Source organism: Carcharodon carcharias, chromosome 19, assembly GCF_017639515.1.
Source record: "Carcharodon carcharias isolate sCarCar2 chromosome 19, sCarCar2.pri, whole genome shotgun sequence".
NCBI lineage: Eukaryota > Metazoa > Chordata > Chondrichthyes > Lamniformes > Lamnidae > Carcharodon > Carcharodon carcharias.
The window spans coordinates 103,680,248-103,701,485 of NC_054485.1; the positions used below are offsets into that span (position 1 = coordinate 103,680,248).

Sequence of the window (21,238 nt, forward strand, 5' to 3'; positions counted from 1 at the left end):
GCCTACTTTATCTAAACCTGTCATAGTTTTGCATACCTCTATCAAATCTGTCCTCAATATTCTTTACTCCTAGAATAACATTTCCAGCTTCTCCAATCTAATGTGTAGCTAATATCCCTCATCCCTGGACCCATCCTGAAATTCTCAAGAACCCTCAAAACTATCTTAAAGTGGTGACCAGGGCTGGATGAAATACTGCAGCTATATGAAGGGTCAGCACAATTTGCCTGCTTTTGTACTCGTCTATTTATGAACCTCAAGAGCATATGTTTTGTTAACTACTAACTCATTATGTCCTGCCAGCTTCAAAGATCTATGCACATGAACCTCCCCCATCCCACCCTGTTTCTGTACTCTTTAGACTGTGCCATTAAGTCTGTATTGCCTCTCCCTATGCCTTCTGCCAAAATGCATCAACTTACACTTCTCTGTATTAAATTCCATCTGCGACTTGTCTGCCCATTTTGCTAGTCTATGTCCTGCATCATCCTCATTGTCAGCCACACCTCTAGTTTGGTATCATCAAATTTTGAAATTTTACTGTGTTCTAATATGCAAGTTATTATATACAGCGAAAAATAAAAGTGGTTCTAGCACTGAACCTTGGGGAAGACCACTGTCTACCATCCTCCAACTTGTAAAACAACCATTTACCACAATTACAGAAATGAAATACCACATATGCTGGAAATCTGAAATAAAAACAGAAAATCCTGGGAATATTCAGCAGGTAGGCAGCATCTGTGGAGAAAGAAATGGAGTTAGTGTTTTGGGTGTGTAACCTTCCAGAACTGTTCTGATTATTAATGTGCAGCATGCTGTGGAATTAAGTTGTACAGGTCACATTCCTTGTGATGAGTTTGCTGTTGTTGCAGTGGCTATTGGTCCTTAAGGAAATGTAAAATCAACTAGGGTTCTTCACTTGATTGCTAAATATTGTGAAAAGGGTGTGTGACAAAAACGCACACATCAGGCTGTGACATCTCTGGTAATACATTTAACTGCAGTACCTTAAACTAGCATGAAGAGTGGCTATTTGGGGGTGGTACAACATGGCTTATGGCATCTTTTTTTAAAAAGCAAACAGCACCAAGGATCAGGCACTATAAGGAAAATTGTGAACTTAATTTTGAATGCTCATATAATCTTTGGTATTTTATTTTTCAAAAATAAACTTGCAGATGATTACTGAGTGAGTCGATTTCTGTACGTGACTTGGGAACCATTACCTCAGTCAGATTTTTATGCGTCAACTATGCCTCAGTGAGGTGAGAATGATCATTGAAATTGAGGAATAATGGCTGCAAGCCAATTGAGTGAGACCTTGGAGGTCACCAATCAGACTGATGGACCAGAAGAAGCTAGAAATCCAAATACTCCCACTAAAGAGTGGACTAACCCTGAACCTTTCACTTTGGCGTGCCCAGATGGTTCCTTTGTGAAGAAAATTCTACAGAGGGGTAGTGGCCTCGACAAACCGAAAGAAGGCTCTAGATGTCTCGTTTGTGTGGAAGTAGAACCCTCCTGCAATTTTGACACAGCGACACATTTCCAGAAAGGGATCAATCGATCAGTTGAGATGATTCTTGGGGAAAGCGATACCCAGTTTGCACAAATAATTGAGAAATGTGTTGAAACGATGCTGCTGGGAGAGCAGTGTGAGATACTCCTGGCTCTGGGATTGACGGAGATGTTCACAGACCATGGGAAAGAACTGAGATTGACTGTGAAACTGGAAGAGTTCACCCTCCACTGGGACTCCTGGCAAATGGGATTTGAGGAAAAGTGGCAGGTGGCCATGCAACACAAAGCCAAAGGTACAGAATATTTTAAAAGTGGGAATCTCTTTGGAGCAGCACTGCGGTACGCAAAATCACTGAGGCTGCTGGTGACAGCGAAATATGACGTCCCTCTCGAGAAGGGAGAGGAGTACGACCAGGCTAGAAAGGCATTGTACTCGAATCTGGCTGCCTGCCAGATAAAACAGAAGCAGTACAGAAATGTCATCCAGAACTGCTCAAAGGCACTGGAGATCGACCCTGACTCCATGAAGTGTCTGTACCGAAGGGGTCAGGCCTATGCCTCCATTAATGAATTTGACAAAGCCAAAGGCGATTTGAGGAGAGTGCTGAAATTGGAGCCGGGAAACTCTGCTGCGGCACAGCAACTCAGAGTTCTTAACGAGCAGGTCAAAGCTCAAAACGAAAAAACGGGCAAGGCACTGAGTAAGCTGTTCATCTGAGTGTTTGTATACACTTGGATAAATAATCAAATCGCAGCAACATTTTTCACTGATAAAATAGCACTTGACCACAGGAAAATACCATGTTTTGGCCTAACAAAATGTACGTGTTAAAGGATATTTCAGTATTTGTACTATACCTTGGGGTTATAACTGCTGTAAAATGATATCGCAAGAGATCCAGGCAGCTCATTCCACAAGTTTATTCATGATTATAATATCAAATTAATTGTTAGTCATCCACATGGTTCTGAATACAATGAAAACTGGGTGATTTCCTGTGACTTTGATTGTGGGTAGTCTGGATACCTGAAGAACTGCGGTGAGGTTTAGCTGCTAACTGTAACTGTCATTCATTGCATGCTGCATTAACACGACTGGGTCAGCACTAAGGCGAGCCAGTGTATGATTGCAATTTGATGAGAGAAATTTGCATATTGCCAAGAGCTTGGAAATTTCTGGCTCCTGATTATATGAAAACTCAGATTTTGACATTTCATACTGTGGCACCTGTAATGTTGTATGTAAGTTTTTAAATAAACTGCCAAATTTCCTGTGAAGCTGCCGCCACCAAATTGGTTGTTTTGCAGATGAATGTTAACCCATGTGGACCAGAAGATATCTTGCTGTTAACGTAATTGTGTCATTTTGTTCTATTGCAAGTTTAACAAAATAATAGTTGTTTGCTTTGAGGGAAAATTACTATTTAGGTTGGAGTTTGACAGTGGGAACGTGTCTCTGATGCATAGTTAATATGAAACTTCTTAGAAAGCAGTCGCCATGGCAAATACGCTTGACCTACTGTGCTGTTGGAGAGCAGGATCATTAAGACTGTTCCTATCATTCCACCGAGCAGTGTGAATGCACTCTTCCGGATCAATGCTGTTTGTGAATGCAGAATGTCCGGAATTCACCAATTACCTTAAATCTCTGTACTCTACCGTTGGAGATACTTTCTCCTTATTTATTACTATCAAAACCCTTCCTGATTTTGGAGACCTCCCCCAAATCTCCTCTTATTCTGCTGTCTTCCATGGAGAAACATTTACTGTTTCTAAGAACATACGAGAAAGCAGCAGTAGGCAATTCGGACCTTCGAGCCTGCTCTGCCATTCAATAAGATCATGGCTGATTTGTTTGTATTTCAAGTTCTACATCTCCCTCTACCCCCGATAACCCTTGATTCCCTTGTTTAACAAGAATATATCTACTTCTGCCTTAAAAATATTCAGTGATCCTGCTTCCACTGCCTTCTCTACCAGGGAGTTCCAAAATCTCACAACCCTCTGAGGAAAAAAAATTTCTTTGTGTCTGTCCAATAAAGGCAACCCCTAACTTTAAAGCAGTTACTCCTAGTTCTGGACTCACCTACAAGAGGAAACATCCTTTCCACGTCCACCTTGTCAAGACCATTCAGGATCTTACATACTTCAAACAAGTCACCCGTCACTCTTCCAAGCTCCGGTGGCAGCTGTCCAATCTTTCCTCATTAGAAAACGTGCTCATTCCAGCTATTAATCTAGTAAACCTCCTCTGAACCACCTCCTAAATCATTTACGTCCTTCCTTAAATAAGGAGACCAAAACTGCACACAGCATTCGCGATGCGGTCTCACCAGTGCCCTGTATAACTGAAGCATATCATCCTTACTTTTATGTTCATATCCTTCCCTAATAAAGGTGCTGCATTCTTAGCCTTCTTGATTACATGCTGTACCTGAATACTAACTTTTTGTGACTCATGCACGAGAACACCTAGATCCCCCTGCATCACGGAATTCCACAGTCGTTCCACGTTTTGGTAATACTCTGCCTTTTTATTTTTCCTGCCAAAGTTAACAACTTCACATTTTCCCATGTTATACTTCATCTGCATGATTTTTGGTCAGTCAGTCAACCTACCTATATCTGTCTGCAGACTCATGTCTTTTTCACGACATAATTTCCTACCTATCTTTGTGCTGCCTGCAAATTTAGCTGCCATGCCTTCGTTTCCCTCATCTAAGTCATTGATGTAAATTGTAAAAAGTTGAGGCCCCAGCACAGACACCTGTGGTCACATCCTACCAATCAGACAAACTCATTTATGCATGCTCATTTTTCTGCCAGCCAGCCATCCAATCTTCTATCAAGGCTAATATGTTATCCCCGACACCATGAGCTTTTACTTTCCACAATAATCTTTGATGTAGCACTTTATCAAATGTCTATGTAACTAAAGCCTTTCATCATTGGTATGAGGCTGAAGATGCAACTGAACATTTACCCATGCTTCGGAGAATTGACAAGTGGTGAAATCAGGTAGGATTTGGTGTTTGAAAATATGACACCTGCAGTGTTACAGTACTAAGAATAATTGTGAGGCTATTGCAGTTCTCCCCTTTACCTTCCCAAGCCTTGTGAAGTTATTGAATCTAAGGTATGTCATATTAAGTCACTATTGTGCATTCAGGCTCAGCTGTTCTGCTTATACCTAATGACTTTTTTCAGTGGATGTGGAGAATATATGGATGGTGCTGCTGCACCCCTCTATTCCTTGTTGTGGTTGAGCCTGCCAGAGAATAGCTTAGCCAGGGTTTGCCCCACCTCCGGTATTATAAAATCAGCAGAGGATAAATCCCAGGTCAGTGGTGGCCTATGCAGTTGCAAAGGGTCCATTGGTATCAACAGGAATTTTTAACATGGTCTGCCATGGTATCAGACAAGACTAGCCTAAATCCTGTTGTTGCAGGAGGGTTTCAGCAGAGATCACGCTGGACATCGTCCACACTTCCAGCTGCACAGTTGCTGTGTGGAATATATAGTGCTTGGTGCACAACATACAGTCAGCAAAGCAGGAATAGTTGAAGGAGTAAATGAGCGAAATGGTACATGCCTTTGCAGGAAGCAGAATGGGAAGATTCAGAATGCAAATTAATTATAGTGTGTGTAAACTCAATCCTGGACCTCCCTACTTAACAGCACTATAGGAGCAGCTCCACCACACAGTACTACATTCTCAATGTCAACTAGGGAGGGACTATAAAAGCTGGCCTCTCTAGATATGCCCATATCTGTCGGAATGAATTACAAAAAAATTGGTGTTGTAGGTGCACCCATTACACAAATGGAGTGAAGTGCCAGAAATGCATCGATGAGTTAGGGGTGAGAGAATGGTGAAGTTATAACACATAACAAAGAACATCTCTGGATTACAGCAACAACATAAAACAGCACCGCCCTAACCTGCAATCCCAGAGGATCTCGGGAAACAACTTTGAGTGCTTTACCTATCTGCAAAAAGACAAGTTTATCGGGCGCAGCCTAATTTTTAACTTTATTTAACCTCAATAACCTTTTAATTTAATATTTTAACCTTATATAACCTCAGTTCAAAGAGCACTGGTTGAAAGCTTACCAGGCACATATAAAGGTTAATACCGAAGTGGAGTTGTGGCCATTAAAATGTATTAGCAGTTGCATAAACCAAATTAACTGCTTTAAAACAACAACCCATGATTGAGTTAACTGGTTAATCAGTTGACCACATCTTGACAAATATACAATTATCTTGACTCCCTTCTCTCTCCCCTTGTCCAGTCCCTTCCCACCTACATCCGTGATTCCTCTGACACCTTACGTCACATCAACAATTTCCAGTTCCCTGGCCCCAACCGCTTCCTCTTCACCATGGACGTCCAATCCCTCTACACCTCCATCCCCCACCAGGATGGTCTGAGGGCCCTTAGCTTCTTCCTCGAACAGAGGCCCGAACAATCCCCATCCACCACTACTCTCCTCCGTCTGGCTGAACTTGTTCTCACGCTGAACAATTTCTCCTTCAACTCCTCTCACTTCCTCCAAATAAAAGGTGTGGCTATGGGTACCCGCATGGGCCCCAGCTATGCCTGTCTCTTTACGGGGTATGTGGAACATTCCTTGTTGCAGTCCTACTCCAGCCCCCTTCCACAACTCTTTCTCCGGTACATCGATGATTACTTCGGTGCCGCTTCATGCTCTCGTCGGGACTTGGAAAAATTTATTAATTTTGCTTCCAATCTCCACCCCTCCATCATTTTCACGTGGTCCATCTCTGACACTTCCCTTCCCTTCCTTGACCTCTCTATCTCAATCTCTGGTGATAGACTGTCCACCAATATCCATTACAAACCCACCGACTCCCACAGCTATCTCGACTACAGCTCCTCACACCCTGCTTCCTGTAAGGACTCCATCCCATTCTCTCAGTTCCTTCGCCTCCGTCGCATCTGTTCCGATGATGCTACCTTCAAAAACAGTTCCTCTGACATGTCCTCCTTCTTCCTTAACCGAGGTTTTCCACCCACGGTCGTTGACAGGGCCCTCAACCGTGTCCAGCCCATCTCCCGTGCATCTGCCCTCACGCCTTCTCCTCCCTCCCAGAAACATGATAGGGTCCCCCTTGTCCTCACTTATCACCCCACCAGCCTCTGCATTCAAAGGATCATCCTCTGCCATTTCCGCCAACTCCAGCATGATGCCACCACCAAACACATCTTCCCTTCACCCCCCTTATCGGCATTCCGTAGGAATCGCTCCCTCCGGGACACCCTGGTCCACTCCTCCATCACCCCCTACTCCTCAACCCCCTCCTATGGCACCACCCCATGCCCACGCAAAAGATGCAACACCTGCCCCTTCACTTCCTCTCTCCTCACCGTCCAAGGACCCAAACACTCCTTTCAAGTGAAGCAGCATTTCACTTGCATTTCCCCCAACTTAGTCTACTGCATTCGTTGCTCCCAATGTGGTCTCCTCTACATTGGAGAGACCAAACGTAAACTGGGCGACCGCTTTGCAGAACACCTGCGGTCTGTCCGCAAGAATGACCCAAACCTCCCTGTCGCTTGCCATTTTAACACTCCACCCTGCTCTCTTGCCCACATGTCTGTCCTTGGCTTGCTGCATTGTTCCAGTGAAGCCCAACGCAAACTGGAAGAACAACGCCTCATCTTCCGACTAGGGACTTTACAGCCTTCCGGACTGAATATTGAATTCAACAACTTTAGGTCGTGAGCTCACTCCCCCATCCCCACCCTCTTTCTGTTTCCCCCTTCCTTTTTTTTCCAATAAATTATAAAGATTTTCCTTTTCCCACCTATTTCCATTATAAAAAAAAACCCCCACTAGAGCTATACCTTGAGTGCCCTACCATCCATTCTTAATTAGCACATTCGTTTAGATAATATCACCAACTTTAACTTTAACACCTATGTGTTCTATTGTACTATTGTCGTTGACATCTTTTGATGATCTGCTTCTATCACTGCTTGTTTGTCCCTACAACCACACCCCCCCCTCCACCTCTCTGTCTCTCTATCTCTCCGCCCCCCACACACACACCTTAAACCAGCTTATATTTCAACTCTTTCTTGGACTCGAACTCAAGTTCTGTCGAAGAGTCATGAGGACTCGAAACGTCAACTCTTTTCTTCTCTGCCGATGCTGCCAGACCTGCTGAGTTTTTCCAGGTAATTCTGTTTTTGTTTTTGACAAATATACAGTCTGACACAGCAATTTGGGATGATTCTTTTATTGATACATCACTGATGTCCTATCTAAACCACCATATGATTACATTTTAATTCGTGCAGAGAATAGTGTAGAAGATGTAAATCAGCTTTAATCAACAACGTTAAAATATCCAGATGCCCTTGCTAATTAAGTGTATCATAATCCCTGAGCTGCAGAGGATTTTACTTGAACACAAGTTGAAGTTTCTATTTCCAAGATAAATGTCGATTAACCACGCAACTTCAACTCAGATTATTTGCATTTATGGCTATGAATAGTAAGGTTGATTCTTTTATCACCAACCCCTCAGTATGTAGTCCCCTTCATTGGGGTGGTTGAAGGCAGTATCTGGGTATCCATTCTAGACTAGATTTATAGATAAGGATAGAGTGACTAAACAACTTAAATTTTCAGCTGAACAGAGACCGTACATGGATTTGTAAAAGATAGGTCAAGCCTGGCGAAACTCATTGCATTTTTTGAAGCAGTGACTAAACCGATGGCAGGGGAATGTCTTTAGATGTTATTTATATGGACATCCAGAAGACATTTGATAAGATCCCTCATAAAAGATTTAGCTAAAGTTGAAACCAATGGAATTGAAGGCAAATTATTTACCTGGTTAAGGGAATTGGCTGAACAGCAGGAGACAGAACTTAGGGACAATGAACAGGTAGATAGTTGGCAGAATGTGACTAGTCCTGCAAGCATCTATGTTGGGGTCTCATCTATTTACCCAGTTTATTAATGACTTAAGTGGGATAGAAAGCCACGTATCCAATTTTTCTGTTGACACTAATATAGGCAGCATTATAAGCAGGAATGATGGAAGCATAAAATTACAAAGAGATTGACAAATTAAATGAATTGAAAAACTGGCAAATGGATTTCAATACAGGTACATGTGAGGTCATCCCACTTTGAATCTAAAAAGGGTACTTTCTAAATTGTGATAAGTAGAAACAATGAAGGTTCAGAGAGACTTGGGATTTCAAGTACATAGATCAGAGGGTAAATGGTGGTACAGTGGTGATGACACTGGACTAATAATCCAGAGGCACAAGTACTTTGGGGAAGTGGGTTCAAATCCCACCATGGCAGCTGGTGGAATTTAAATTCAATAAGATTTTTAAAAAACTGGAAACAAAGGCTTGTCTCAGTAACAGTTAACATGAAAGTATCATTGATTGTCATAAAAGCTGACTAGGTTCAGAAATAGGGAACGATCTGCCATCCTTAACTGGTGTCTGGCCTATATGTGACTCCAGACCCACAGCAATGTGGTTGATTCTTATCTTCCCTTTGAAATGGCCTAGCAAGCCATTCAGTTGTAGCAATTAGGGATGGGCAACAAATGCTGGCCTCGCCAGTGACGTCTACATCCCAGGAAGTAGTCAAAAAGACTATTTGATTGCTGGCTTTTATATCTAGAGCACTAGAAACGTAAAATCCCATCTGTTTCACTAATGCCCTGAGGGAAGGAGATCTGCCATGCTTATCAGATCTGGTCTACATGTGACTCCAGACCCATAGCAGTGTGGTTGACTCTTGAATGCCCTCTGAACAAGCCCAAGGGCAATGAGGAATGGGCAATAAATAACTAGCCAGTGACACCCACACCCTATGGACGAATAAATAAAAAGAATACAAGTAGGTAGAAGTCATGGTGCAGTTACACAAAGCCAAGGTTAAACCACATCTGGAGTACTGAGAGTAGTTCTGGGCTCCACAATTTAGGAAGAATGTATTAACCATGGAGAGAATGCAGTGCAGGTTTACAAGAATGACACCTGAAATCCAACGCTTAAATTATAAGAGATATTAACATAAGTTAGTGTAGTATTTCCTGAATTTAGAAGGTTAAGGAATGATTTAATCTAGGTTGTTAAGAAATTAAGGAGGGCAGATAGCGTAGTTGGAGAGAAAGAGAGAGCTTATTTTAAAAATTAAAATATAAAGGGTGGCAGAAGTTTGGAATTCTCTTCCAGAACTAGCAATCACTTCTAGACAAATTGTTAAATTTAACTGAGATAGATAAATTTTTGTGATTTAGCTAAAATTGAAACCAATGGAATTGAAGACAAATTATTTACCTGGTTAAGGAAATTGGCTGAACAGCAGGGGACAGAACATAGGGACAATGAACAGGTAGATAGTTGGCAGAATGTGACTAGTCCTGCAAGTATCTATGTTGGGGTCTCACCTATTTACCCAGTTTATTAATGACTTAAGTGGGATAGAAAGCCACATATCCAAATTTTCTTTGCCACAAATATAGGCAGCATTATAAGCAGTAATAATGGAAGCATAAAATTACAAAGAGATTGATAAACTAAATGAATTGAAAAACTGGCAAATGGATTGCAGTACAGGTAAATGTGAGGTCATCCCACTTTGAATCTGAAAGGGTACTTTCTAAATTGTGAAAAGTAGAAACAATGAAGGTTCAGAGAGACTTGAGATTCCAAGTACATAGATCATTGAGAGTAAATGGTGGTATAGTGGTAATGACACTGGACTAATAATCCAGAGGCTCAGGTTTATACTTTGGGGAGGTGGGTTCAATCCAGCTGGTGGAATTTAAATTCAATAAATTTTTTAAAAATCTGGAAACAAAGGCTTGTCTCAGTAACAATTACCATGAAAGTATAAAAACTGACTAGGTTCACAAATAGGGAACAATCTGCCATCCTTAAATGGCATCTGGCCTATGTGTGACTCCAGGCCCACAGCAATGTGGTTGATTCTTATCTTCCCTCTGAAATGGCCTAGCAAGCCATTCAGTTGCAGCAATTAGGCATGGGCAACAAATGCTGGCCTTGCCAGTGACGTCTACATCCCATCAACTAACAAAAACAAATTGCTATGAACCCGTACATAAAGTAGTTAAAAAGACTAATCAATTGCTGGATTTTATATCTAGAGCTCTAGAAATATAAAAACCCATCTGATTCATGAATGTCCTTTAGGGAAGGTCTGGTCTACATGTTGACCCCAGACCCACAGCAATGTAGTTGACTCTTAAAAGCCCCCTGAACAAGCCCTCTGAGCAAGGGCAATGACGGATGGGCAATAAATAATTAGCCAGTGACACCCACACCCCATGAACGAATAAATAAAAAAAAAAATACAAGTAGGTAGAAGTCATGGTGCAGTTACACATGGTCCAGGTTAAATCACATCTGGAGTATTGAGAGTAGTTTTGGGCTCCACAATTTAGGAAGAATGTATTAACCATGGAGAGAATGTAGTGTAGGTTTACAAGATTGACACCTGAAATCCAACGCTTAAATTATATGAGATATTAGCACAAGCTAGGGTAGCGTTCCCTGAAATTTAGAAGGTTAAGGAATGATTTAATCAAAGTTTTCAAGATATTAAGGAGAGCAGATAGGGTAGTTGGAGAGAAAACAGTTTCTCTATTTGTGGAGTGTAAAACTAGAGAGCTTCATTTAAAAATAAAAATATCAAGAGTGGTAGAAGCTCGGAACTCTCTTCCAGAACTGGCAATCACTTCTAGACAAATTGTTGAATTTAACTGGGATAGATAAACTTTTGTGATCTAAAGTTATTAATGGATATGGAGTAAAGGCCCCTTGGTGTGAAATTCTAGTCTTCTGTATAACACAGACATTAATTCATCTATTTTAAATGGATTAATGACTCTGCAAAAATAGTAGCCACAGGAATGTCTCAAATATGAGTTACAGGCTAACCCCCTAGTGCCCTCGCAGGAATTCCCAGGCTATTGTCCCTGAAGTAGAGAGGGCAAACTCCAGAACAGTTGGATTAATAATGATCGATATGGTGAATGAGCCCTGTTGTTCAGTGGGACCTAGAGTCACAATTAGACTCTGCTCAAAGGCGCAACTGGAAATGTTTGCTACACAGAAATACATGGGAGTTAGCAGAATCAGAAACTGGGAATGTCACTTATACAGACACCAGTGGATAATTGAGCTGAAAGTTGAGAATATCCTTTACATAAGCAAAACAGTAAATAGTATCAGATCTCAGATGTTCCATAGTCACGCGCTGGGTGGCAAAGATTTATAATCTTCCATAAGGAAATGGCATGGACATGAGACAAAAACTTTGCATCTGTCTTCTTGACAGAAGACACCACAAATATTTTGGGAATAATGGAGAACCACAGGTCTAGGGAGAATGAAGGACTTAAAGAAATTGTCATAAGAAATTAATTAAACTAAATGGTGATAAATGTCTTAGACCAGATGGCCTCAGGTTTTCAAAGCGGTAACTGCAGTTTATGATATACTGAATTGAGGATTAGTCAATGGACAGGCTGCAACTAATAGGGCACCATATGGATTGGTACCTGGGTCTCAGTTATTTGCAATCTATATTAATGATCTAGATGTCGGGACTAAATATGTAGCCAGGTATGCAAAGTTAGGTGGGATAGTAATCACTGAGGAGGATGTACACAAAAAACAAGGTGGATATAGATAAGTGAGATGAATGGGCAACATGGCAAAGTCATACAATGTGGCAAATTGTAAAGTTATCCACTGCATGGAAAAATATAAAAAGCGGAACAATTTTTTGATCAATTATAGGCTGGGAAATATTTGCATTCAGAGGGATTTGGGTATCCGACATGAATTATGGAATATTAATAGCAAATTAGGAAGGCAAATGGTGTGTTAGCTTTTGTTACAAAGAGGTTGGTGTACTAGCCTTGCTACATTTATAAAGGACATTGGTGAAGCTACACCTGGGGCATTAGAGGAAGGGCAATGGAGGTTCATTAAGTCTGGTTACAGGATGTGGAGATTGTCTTATGAAAATAAATGGAGCAGACTAGGCCTATATTCCCTGGAAGAATGAGAGGTAACCTATTTGAAATATGCAATCAAACTTAAGGGACTTGACAGGGTAGAAGCTGGGGAAATGTTTTTGCTGACGGAACATGGACTCAACTTCAGAATAAGTGGTCAGTCATTTCAGACTGAGATGAGCAGAAATTTCGTCAATCAAATGGTTGGAGTTCTCTAATCCCATGGAGTTGTAGTTGCTCAGTTATTTAGCATATTCAAGACAGAGGTCGATAGATGTTTTGACACTGAGAGAATCAAGGAATCTGGGAATAGTGTGGGAAGAGTTGAAGTAGAAGATCATCCAAAGCAGACTTGAAGGGCCAAGTGGCCGCCCTAATCCCTTCCTAACTGCAATATGAATGGAATGCAGCTGCTCAAGAAAGCAGCTCACCACCACCTTCTCAAAGTTGATTAGGGATGGATAACAAATGCTGGCCTTGCATTTTGCATCCTGTGAAAGAACAAATGATACAAAATTGGCTGACTCCAGCTCTTATTTCTAATGTCCTGAGGGATTGCTCCTCATAAAGATGGGCAGGAAATCACAGACACAACTGGAAATGTTGCTTAGACTGCCACCAGGGAAAAATAATGGAAATATACTTTTTACTGTTGGTATCTGTTTTTCCAGAGAATTTTCAAAGCTCCTGGGTTTTTCCTGCCAAAATTCCATCCTGGATCAAAAATGGGAAAGATTCTGTCAGTGAAAGTGTCGGTGAAAGTGTAGAGATGGGACATGTTGTCTGCATTGTAAAATGACACCTGTCCACCTTCATAATCTAGGTAAATGCCGATCTTCCAGGGACTCACACTTGGGGTGAGGGTAGTCCATGAAGGGGAAGTACTCGCAAAATATTCACTACCATTTCCTAGCCCCACTGTCCAGTATCCGGTCTCAGGTTTTGGGTCAATTTCCCCTTTCCTCTCGGCAGTCTCTCGGGCCACTCCCACACCCCACTCAGTCTTGTTCCCCACCTCCACTTCCCAGAAATGTCTCCCTGATGTGAATCCTTTTGACCCCAGGATAAAGGCCCAACAATCAAATCTCAGTGGGGTGTCAGTGAGCGCCTGCCCTTTGTCTCCGACTCTCACACTGGTCCAGTCCTCGGACAGGATGAGTTGAGGATGAGCTGTGTTTGGATCCAGAGTCAGAGAGGCTGGAGCTGGAGGAAAGTTAAAATAACACTGTCAGTGATTTAGTTTTTCTGCTATGCTTTATTCAAACTCTATCTCCCACCCTCCTCTAAAATTTCCTTGATTTTGAAATTACCATCCTTCTCAGATTTGTCCAAGGCATTACCTCTCCCAGACTCTGTAATCTCCCCAGCCTCACAAATCTCCAAGATCTGTGTTTCTCTAATTATAGCTTCTTCAGCATCCCAGATTTTGTTGCCCCACCATTGATTGTGGTGTCTTCAACTTCTGAAATTAGGACTGAAGCCCTGGAATTGTCTCCTTAAACCTTTCAAGACTCTCCACCTCTCTTTGCTCCTTTAAGATGCTTTTAACTGCCACCTCTTTGACTAAGCTTTGACCTCTCCCCTAAAATTGCCTTATGTATCTCGATGCCAAATTTTGTTTTATTAAGCTCCTGTGAAGGGCCTTAGGATGTTTTATTATGTTGCAGGCACAATGTACAAGTTGTTATTTGATTACAGGTTATGGGAGTGGGGAGTTGGCTAGCATTACTCCAAACTATGAGTCCCTCTGCTCTGGAACCAAAGGGTCATAGGGAAGAGATTGCAGGCAGGGGTAAACAGGTTACAAAACTGTTGCATTCTTTATACTTATGTTCAGAATGATGAAAACTTGTCTGTCAATCGGCATCATGTTTGAGTCCCTCCATCTCAATGATGAGGCAGAGAGGTGGCAGAGAAGGAAAGAAAAGGAAACAAATCCTGCACTGTGGAGTTCACTACCTCTTGGGATGTTCTGCCCCATGTGCCCAAAGATATGTGGCCAAGAATCGTATTGTTCAGTTACATAAAGACCCAGGGCAGGAACTCGTGACCTTGTGTAGACATCAACCTCGAATGGAGGGACAGGCAATGATTTATATGCAGGATATAAAACTCTGATATCTGATGGTTCCCGTTCACCTGCTCAGCACTATGTAGAAAACATTGAACCAGAGGCTACCTCCTGACTGCGTCTAAGTTGAGAGATTTTGTATCCATGCTAATCCATGCTTACTCTGAATGGGCTTTAACTTTGATGACATGTCTATTCTGCGGTACCTTGGCAAATGACTTTTGAAAGTGCATACACAACATCAGCCTCTGTCACACATTTTCTCTGTTCTCATGCTGAGAGCTTTGCAAGCTTTTAAATAGACAAACAGGAAGCTCTTTACCTGGGCAAATGCTCGCTATCATTTCTCTCCACACAATGTACTGTAGAGGGCCTTTGAACATTCCCAGAAATACTGGGGCAGGTATCACTGACTCTGCAACACCATTAACATTAATCCTGTGAACATAAAGCATTCAATGTAATCATTGTTGTTTTTTCACTGATTACCAAGTTAGCTTATATGTGAATATAGAGAATACATACACTTTGTCCCTGGAAACCTCCTCTTTAAGCAAAAGAGAATCGTGGGTCTGAGGAATGAGATGGGAGAGGATAATCAGAAGTTAGTGACACAGACATGTTACCAATCATTCAAATGACTGCACAGATTAGACAAGGATAAAATGAATTGGGTGTAACAATTTACAATGGGAAATTCACACACAGCGGCATATTTTCCAGGCTAATACTGAAATTGAGGCTGTTGATATTCCTAATGAGAATTTGTTATACCTACTCAAGACATATTGCATTATTCTACAGCTGTTGTTTGGAAACAGATTTTTCCCACAGACGAGATAACAGTAGGCAAAACAAAGAGTTGACATGGCTAAGTATGGTGGAGAGGGATATTCTCAAAAGTTAAAAGTTATATCTGGGTTAATTTCTCTCTGCTGTTTAATGGGTGATTACAGGCTGTGATCACCTCTCATTGGTAATGGCACACATCTGTTAGCCCAGGATTCCAGTTCCCAGCTCGTTTTGACATGGGGAGTATGAGGGGGGACCAGCAGTGTAAATCAGCCCTGCCAGCTGTAGGGTTAATGTACATGGTAGAAGGGCACAGTCAGAATGTGGTGAACAATTTCTGTGCAGAGCTGAATTTTATGTGAGGAAAAACAGAGTCTTCCCATTCTTTAGCTCAGGACACATTTTGGGTCAGTCCTTCTTTGTCTTCCTCTCCATCTCTCTCTTGCATGCTCTCATTTTAATATTCAGCTTGGTATGGAAGAATATGTAAATGGTGAACATAAAGTGTATTTAGAAATGTAATCATGTCATTAACGTGTGAATGTGATTGTTCCGTGTAAAGTCATATGTAATGGGCAGAAGTAGGCCATTTGGCCCTTTGAACCTGCTCTATCATTCAGTATTATCATGGCTGGTCTGACTGTGATCATAACTCCACTTTTCTGCTGCCCCACTGCTGCCACCCCCTCCTCCCCAATCACTTGACTCCCTGTAGATAAAAAATCTGTGCAACTCAGATTTGAATATATTGAATGACCCAGCCTCTGCTGCTCCTTGGGGAACAGAATTCCAAAAATTAGTTAGCCATCAGTGTAAACAATTGAGCAATATGGTGTGTGAATTTCAGTACTGGTGCAATGCCTGGTATGTAGGCTGTGTGTCCTAGAAATTGGCTGATCTATCCAAACAGCATTTTACTTTAGTTGTTTGTAATAGGCAGACTACAGACTGTACTCAACCAGTCCATGCTTGCAAAACCCAAAACAGAATGCCCACTATCAGATGTGATTCCATGATTGGGCAGCACTTGCTGAACAATCCTGAGTGTGCTAATGGCTGCACTAACAACCAATTTAAGATAATGCATCTAACTCGTAATGTGACAAATTTACACTGGCTCAAAGTGACATACATTTGCACAGACACCCTCTGAATATATAAGGGTGGGGACTGTATTGAAACAGCATCAGGTGATTATTCAAACAGAATGTTAGGAAAATGCTGAGCTCCACAGGAGTGTCTTAGGCAGAGCACTGAGAACAAAGTCTGAGACAAATTTTCATATATGACAGAGAGGAAGACATAGTGGAGGAACTTGTGAAAAATAAGATTTTTCAATTTTGCCTATATACTCTGCTGTATAAATAATAGTTAGCTATCATTGAGAAATAACTGTCTTCAGATAGCTAACATTTTAAAAATTCTTTCATGGGTGTGAGCATCGCTGGCAAGGCCAGCATTTGTTATACATCGCTTATTGCTACAACTGAGTGGCTTGCTAGGCTATTTCAGAGGGCACTTCGGAGTCAACTAAATTGCTGTAGTTCAAGAGTCACATGTCAGCCAGACTAGGTAAGCATGGTAGATTTCCTTCCACCTCCTGCCTTCCATAAACTAGCAGGTCTTTCTAAATTCTGCTTCCTGTGTCTTAACTGGTACCTAGTGCTTTTCAACCATCACTCCTGTACTTACTGACCCACACAGGCTCCTGATAAAGCAAAGTGTCGATTTTAAAATTCTCATTTTTGTTTTCAAGTCCATCCATGTCTCTGTATTTTCAGCCTTCCAACCCTCCGAGATATCTGCACTCTTCTAAATTGGGTCTCCTTAATATCCTGGATTTTAATCACCATCATTGGTGGTCATTCCTTCAGCTGTCTTGGCTCTCTACCTTGATTTCTTCCTTTATGACTCTTAAAATCTATCTCCTTGTCCAAGCTTTTGGTCATCCGACTTAATGACTCCTTATGTGGCTTGATGTTGCATCTTTTGTAATTACCGGATTAAATGTTTTGGGGCGCTCTGTAACCTAAAAGGGGTTATATAAATGTAGGCGTTGTTGCTGTCTACAATATTGCATCATGTGGGAAGTACAACATATATATTTGATTAATTTTCCACACATACCCTAGATACAGGGAAGGTCCGATTAGATTGGAAGATAGCAAATGTGCCTCCATTATTCTAAAAGGGAAACAAACATGGGAAACCACAGGCCAGTTAGCTTAACATCTGCCACAGGGAAAATGTGAGAAGCTATTATTAAAGACATTATAGCAGGGCACTTGGGTAAGCTCAAGGTCATCATCACAGACTGCAGCAGTTCAAGAAGGCAGCTCACCTCCACCTTCTCAAGGGCAATTAGTGTTGGGCAATAAATGCTGGCCCAGCCAGCGAAGGCCACATCCCATGAATGAATTTTTAAAAAGCCAGAGTCAACATGGTTTTGTGGAAGGGAAATCATGTTTAACCAACCTAATGGAGTTCTTTGAGGAAGTAACATGTGCTGTTGATAAAGGATACTGTACTTAGATTTCCTGAAGGCATTTGCTAAAGTGCCACATCAAAGGTTAGTGTGGAAAATAAAAGCTCGTGACATGGGATTAACAGATTGGCATGAATAGAAGATTGGTTGGCTAACAGGAAGCAGAGAGTAGGCATAAATGAGTCTTTTTCAGGTTGGCAAGATGTAACAAGTGGTATGCCACAGGGATCAGTGCTGAAACCTCAACTGTTTACAATTTATATAAATGACTTGGATGAAAGGATTGAAGATTGTGAAATTCACTGATAACACAAAGATAGGTAGGAACATAAGTTGTGAAGCGGCCATAAGGACGCTACAAACAGATATAGGTAGGTTAAATGAGTGAGTAAAGATCTGGCAGATGGAGTTCAATGTGGGAAAATGTGAAATTGTACATTTTGGCAGGAAGAATAAAGAGAAGTATATTGTCTAAATGGTGAGAAATTGCCGAGCTCTGAGGTGTAGAGGGATCTGAGTGTACTAGTGCATGAATCACAAAAGGCTAGTATGCAAGTGCAGCAAGTAATTAGGAAAGCTAATAGAATATTCTTATTTATTGCGAGGGGAATTGAAGACAAAGTTGGAGGCTATGCTTCAGTTGTACAGGGGACTGGTGAGATCACATTTGGAGTACTGTGTACCACATTGGTCACCTTATTTAAGGAAGGATGTAAATGTGTTGGAAGCAATTCAGAGAAGGAAAGGTTGGGCAAACTAGGTTTGTATCCGCTTGAGTTTAGAAGAGTAAGAGGTGACTTGATTCAATCAAAAAAGATCCTGAGGGGTCTTGACAGGGTGGATTTGGAGAGGATGTTTCCTCTTGTGGCAGAATCTAGAACCGGGGTCACTGCTTAAAAATAATGGGTCACCCATTTGAAACAGATGAGGTGAAATTTTTTTCACTCAGAAGGTTGTGAGTCTTTGGACCTCTCTTCCTGAAAGGCGGTGAAAGCAGCGTCTGAATATTTTTCAGACAGAGATGGATAGATTCTTGGTAAGCAACGGGGTGAAAGGTTATCAGGGTGGGTGGGATGCAGATTTCAGGTTACTATCAGATCTATGATTTTATTAATTGGCGGAGCAGGCTCGAGGGGCTGAATGGCCTGCTCCTGCTCCTTGTTCATATTCCCTAATAAAAATGGAAAGGGCTGGAAATACTAAGCAGGTAACGTCAGGCAGCATTCTCTGGAGAGAAATAAAGGTAACGATGACTCTTCCTTATACTCCATCATAGATTTAAGCGGAATGGCAAAAGAGATAGAGGCCACATGAGGTAACTTTTTTACGTAAAAACTTCTCTGACCTGAAATGCATTGCCGAAGAGATGGGTAGAAGGAGGCTAAATAATAACTTCCTAAAGGCAATTGGATAAACATTTTGAAGGGAAATAATTTGTAGAACTATGGAGAGAGAGAAGGGGTGCGGGCCTCACTAAATATCTCCCACGTTGTAGAATTCTATTAACTTTAGTTTCTTTTTAAATAAAACAATCTTTTACCTTCAAAAAAGTGAGCGTGTCTTGTTCCTCAAAATGTCTCTGTAATTTTGATAGCTCTCGCTCGACGCTATCTAACTCCTGTTGGATTCCACTGAGGTTTTTCTCCATCCTTTTCAGAATTTTCTCCTCTTCTTCCCTGAGATCTCTGAGTAAATGCTGCTCTTTCTCAGTGAGAATCTGGTGCATTTTAGTGAACTCGGATGTGATGTGGGTCTGCAGACTGCTCGACTGTTCCTGCCAAATGAAATGTGAAACATAATTAATGTCCCGCGATAAAGGGAACACAACTAACCGAGATCCCAGAAAATCAACACATGGAGACCTCACCTTAAATTCAGATATCAGCTGCTTCTGTCGCCGTTTGGTGCCTTCAACCGAATCTTTTCTACATGTGGCCGATTCTAAAAGTGGTTTCAGCTGATCCTGGAATTAGGAGACAAACTCAATGATTCAGAACTTTGAACAAAAAAGTAGAGAATTAGGAAAAATTACCGGAAGCGAAATCTCCCCATTTTACCCGGTACATCTCCGCAGCCTCGCCTATCGGCAGAAAGTTGTGAGACTTGTGTTCCCGCGAATCTCTACAAATGTAACAGATCAATTTCTTGTCAGTTTCACAAAACAGCTTCATTTCTTCCTGATGTTTCTCACAGTGAAGTTTATTTTTCTTCTGTCTCGAATTTAACTTCAGAATTCGAGCTTTCTCGGCCAGATTCTTTAAGGCCCGGTTTGCTCTGAGGTTTCTTTCCGGAAACTCCTCTCTACATTCCGGGCAGATGTTTATGTCCCTTTTCCAACACTGGGTGATACAGGAGCGGCAGAAGTTGTGTCCACACTCCAGTATTACCGGATCTGTGAAGAAATCAAGGCAAACGGGACAATTTACTTCCTCGGTCCAGTTTTCCCTCTTCTTTCTGGAAGCCATGTCTGCAGTGAGGACGACCTCAGTTTGGGTTTCAGTTTCGCTGTCTGTGAGCTGGGTGAACCTGTTTGAACTTCCGCACAAAGCAGCCCCAGATGCACCGCAGTGTGGACATTTAGGCGTGAGGGGTTGGGGTGGTGGGTATGTGGAGAGTTTGTGGGGAGGTGGGTTTGGGAATGAGGGATGGGTCTTCTCGTATGGGGGCGAATACCGAGATCCGGGGGAAAGAAAACGAAAATTCACATCCAATCAGTTTGAACCCTCAGTTGGAATGCTTTCAAACTCTTTCAGAAACTTGTCAGAAGCATTGTAATTTCACTGTAGACAGAGAACCCGTCAGTTACAGAGAAATTTCAGATAACCACCATAGACAGAGAGCCCGTCAGTTACAGTCGAATTTCAGATAACCACCATAGACAGAGAGCCCGTCAGTTACAGTAGAATTTCAGATAACCACCATAGACAGAGAGCCCGTCAGTTACAGTAGAATTTCAGATAACCACCATAGACAGAGGCCATCAGTTACAGTGGAATTTCAGATGACCACTATAGACAGATAACCCGTCGGTTCAAATGGAATTTCAGATAACCACGATACACAGAGAACCCCGCCCCCGCCTCCCGCCTCAGTTGCAGTGGAATCTCAGGTGACAGCTATAGACCGAGAACCGATCAGTTGCAATGAAATTTCAGATAACAAATCAGAGTGGAACTTCAGATAACCAGTAAAGTTTCGGAACCTCAAATAAAAACAGAAAATGTTGGAAGTACTCAGCAGATCTAGCAACATCTGTGGAGAAACAGAGTTAGCGTTTCAGATCGATGGCCTTTAGAACTCAATTTCTCTTCCCACA

The 21,238-nt window shown here is 41.8% G+C and overlaps 2 protein-coding genes across 3 annotated transcripts in view; one reads left to right on the plus strand and one right to left on the minus strand.

The window, feature by feature from the left end:
* Positions 1 to 21,238, plus strand: part of LOC121291302 — a 197,120-nt gene that overhangs the window by 8,217 nt on the left and 167,665 nt on the right. The gene's annotated exons all lie outside the window — the stretch shown is intronic.
* LOC121291581 (zinc-binding protein A33-like) lies at positions 7,777 to 20,426 on the minus strand. Of its 2 annotated transcripts, XM_041212986.1 has the most exons (7): positions 19,980 to 20,426; positions 19,790 to 19,885; positions 19,463 to 19,696; positions 17,565 to 17,621; positions 15,171 to 15,217; positions 14,968 to 15,083; positions 7,777 to 13,777 (listed from the first exon to the last, which is right to left on the minus strand). In XM_041212986.1, exons 1-7 carry the CDS (start codon positions 20,385 to 20,387, stop codon positions 13,221 to 13,223), a joined length of 1,515 nt encoding a protein of 504 aa, XP_041068920.1. In that variant the 5' UTR covers positions 20,388 to 20,426; the 3' UTR covers positions 7,777 to 13,220. The 2 variants fall into 2 exon arrangements, with proteins under 2 accessions (XP_041068920.1, XP_041068921.1); XM_041212987.1 differs by lacking the exon at positions 17,565 to 17,621 and having other exon boundaries at positions 19,980 to 20,424.